At 44.7% G+C, this 2,817-nt stretch overlaps 1 protein-coding gene across 1 annotated transcript; it reads right to left on the reverse strand.

Moving 5' to 3' along the window:
- Positions 1–422: 422 nt before the first annotated feature.
- LOC149157058 (uncharacterized) lies at positions 423–1,646 on the reverse strand. Its single transcript, XM_089444957.1, has one exon. The coding sequence runs from the start codon at positions 1,644–1,646 to the stop codon at positions 423–425; it is 1,224 nt and encodes a 407-aa protein (XP_089301083.1).
- Between the last annotated feature and the right edge of the window lie 1,171 nt (positions 1,647–2,817).

Below are 2,817 nucleotides of genomic sequence, written 5' to 3' on the forward strand. Positions count from 1 at the left end.
ATTGAAGAACACTTTTTTTTCCCGTAGAAAAAGTCGTAATTTCCATTAGCCAAAAGAAATTACATTCTGTAGATGTTTAGACATATGCATAGTGAGGCTGACTGCCTCTCATAACAGTAGCAGAATTATACACAGTTTATATCGGCCATGTACATTCAGCACAACAAAAAACCCTTTACCTCCACACAGGGAGTTTTCTGGACTCATATAGTTTGTTGTATCGTAAAAAACCAGTGATATACTTTGTTATAGTGCTCCACGTAGGGAGACTTCAGAGTATGTAACCGTATAAAAAGAAAACTAGCAAAAAGCCGGCCTGTGGCAACCAAGTAGAAAGTCTGTAATATATATAAAAACATCCGAGTTTGCAGCGAATACCGAATGCAAAAAAACCTGTGGATAGGACAAAGCTGATTATCTCTTTATGTGCGTGGATCTACAAAAGGCCTATGATAATGACGATGGAAGGTTCCATCGACTTCTTCCTCTATTAACCAGTCTTCCTCTTGCCTTTGCGCTGCTTGCTTGGATAGAAAGTCTGCCCTTGAGTTGCGCTCCCTATAAATGTGATAACAATCAAATTTTTCAAAAGCTGTTATTAGCCTGTGTGTCTCATCCAGTATATGTCTCAAAGAATAAACATTGTAGTTTGATTTTCTGTTGAGCCAGTTGCAAACAAGTTGTGAGTCTCCAAATAATTGTAGTTTTGTGCAACGATTTTCAAGTGCAAAGTGGATGGGGTGTTTGGCGGTGGATAGATCGACATAATTATTTGTGCCCCTTCCCAGGTATATTTGTATTTTGAAACAGTGAGCTTCCCGAAGGAAGAGGAGGGCTCCTCCCCCACAGCCATCTGCTTGTGCTGAGCCATCAAAAAAGGCCCAGGGGTAAGATTTGTCAATGCGTTCAGGGGTAATAGTTCGAGGAGGGGCAGGAGGGGGATCGTCAGGGAGGAGAGCATAGTCTGCCAGGATGTGTGCTCTGATGGAAGGCCAGGATGGAGTTTTATGGTCGAATATTGCGCGGTTTCTCACCGTCCAGATAGCCCAGCTCATGAGGAGGGGGATGTTCCTTTCTTTGCCCGAGTGGTGCTCCAGCCAATGCAGCCAGGCTTCGATGATTGTCTGTCCTTGCCATCGATTGAGGGAGGGGAGATGGGAAGTGAGAAGGGTCCATTGTTCAATGACAACAGGGCAGGTCAGAAATAGGTGTTCAGTGTCCTCCTCATTGCACCTACATAAATGGCACCAGAAAGGTCCATGGAAAGACCTTTTTTTCAGATTTGAGCCTGTGGGAATTTTGTTGAAGAGGATGGCCCACATAAGCATGCGCGATCTGGGGGCTGCTTTGAGATGCCAAATGGCCTTCCACCACTGCTGTGCAATTTCAGGCTGAAATTGTTGCATAAGCTGTTGGTACCCTTCCTTAGGAGTGTATGAACCATTTTTTGCATGTGCCCATACTATCTCATCTTCCTCATACGATATCCTGATGTGTGCTTGAGTAAGGGCATCTATATAGATCTCCCATTCTTGCCGCCACAGTACCGGGATGTGGAGATCTTGTGCTGTCTTCCAGGCCTGTTGGAGAAAGCTGGAATTTTGTTGGTCTGCAATATGTGCTATATGAGAGACACCCTGGTCCATAAGGTATTCCGTTAGCTGTGCTGGAAGTTGATGGGCATTGCCACATCCAATCCAAGGGTCTACACCTATGCGGACTGCATTCCCCTCATGTATTCTCCAAGTTAAACCTTCCCGGATGAGGGGGATGGATGAGAGAACCGCTTTCCATATGTTTGAGTGTCTTCCGTTGTCCCTGTGTTCCCTGCGAATCCAGCTGAAAATGTTTTCCGGGGCGATATATTTCTCCACTACTACCCTTTTCTAGAGGCTGTTGGATGTGAGCAGTTGCCATCCTAGCTTTGCTACCAGGGCTTTTGCGAATAAGTCCAGTCTTTTTATGCCCCATCTTCCCCACTTCTTAGGCCTTGCTATGGTATCCCATTTGACCCAGGCAAAGAGGTTTCCCTATTTGTTCCCCTTCCAAAGGAAACTGCAGCATATCTTTTGGAGTCTGGTTAAGATTCCTCTTGGTATCCAAGCCAGTGACATCCAGTATACCGGTGTTGCTTCCAGAACAGCTTTTATAAGGGTGAGTCTCCCAGCCCTGGTGAGGTATCTGTTATACCATACATGTAATCTTTTCTCCACCTTTGCAATAAGCCAGGTCCAGTCCGCAATTTTGTATCCCCCTTGTTTCACTCGGAAGCCAAGATAATTCAGTCCTTCCTCCATCGGATGTAGATGGAAAGGGAACCGATTTTTCGTATAGATGATCTCATGGGGCAAGCAGCCAGCTGCTGTGAGAGTGGATTTATGGACATTTATAATCATACCTGTAGCCTTCTGAAATAGGTCAAAGACAAATTGTAAAGCAGAGGTGTCGGCCAGGCTTCCGTTTAAGAAGATGAACACATCATCCACAAACAGAAGGTGAGTGAGAGAGCAGTTTTCCGTGATTTTTATCCCATTTATCCTTCCCCGCCTGTGTTCTGATGCGATCAAACTGCTAAGCCCTTCCATGATGAGAAGGAAAAGTAAAGGAGATAGAGGGCATCCTTGCCGTAGACCTCTTTCAGCTGTGAAGAAAGGGGTGGGGGCACCATTTAGAAGGACACTGTACGACACATCAGATATACAGCTCATAATCCATTTGATAAACATATAGGGAAACCCCAGATGGGTGAGTTGAAGAACACTTATATTCGTTGAATCTTGTTTATGTATGTGTGTTGGTATATATTTAATGCTAAAC

This window comes from Pinus tabuliformis, chromosome 9 (assembly GCF_031772625.1).
Source record: "Pinus tabuliformis cultivar Carrire ecotype Pingquan chromosome 9, CPIR1, whole genome shotgun sequence".
NCBI lineage: Eukaryota > Viridiplantae > Streptophyta > Pinopsida > Pinales > Pinaceae > Pinus > Pinus tabuliformis.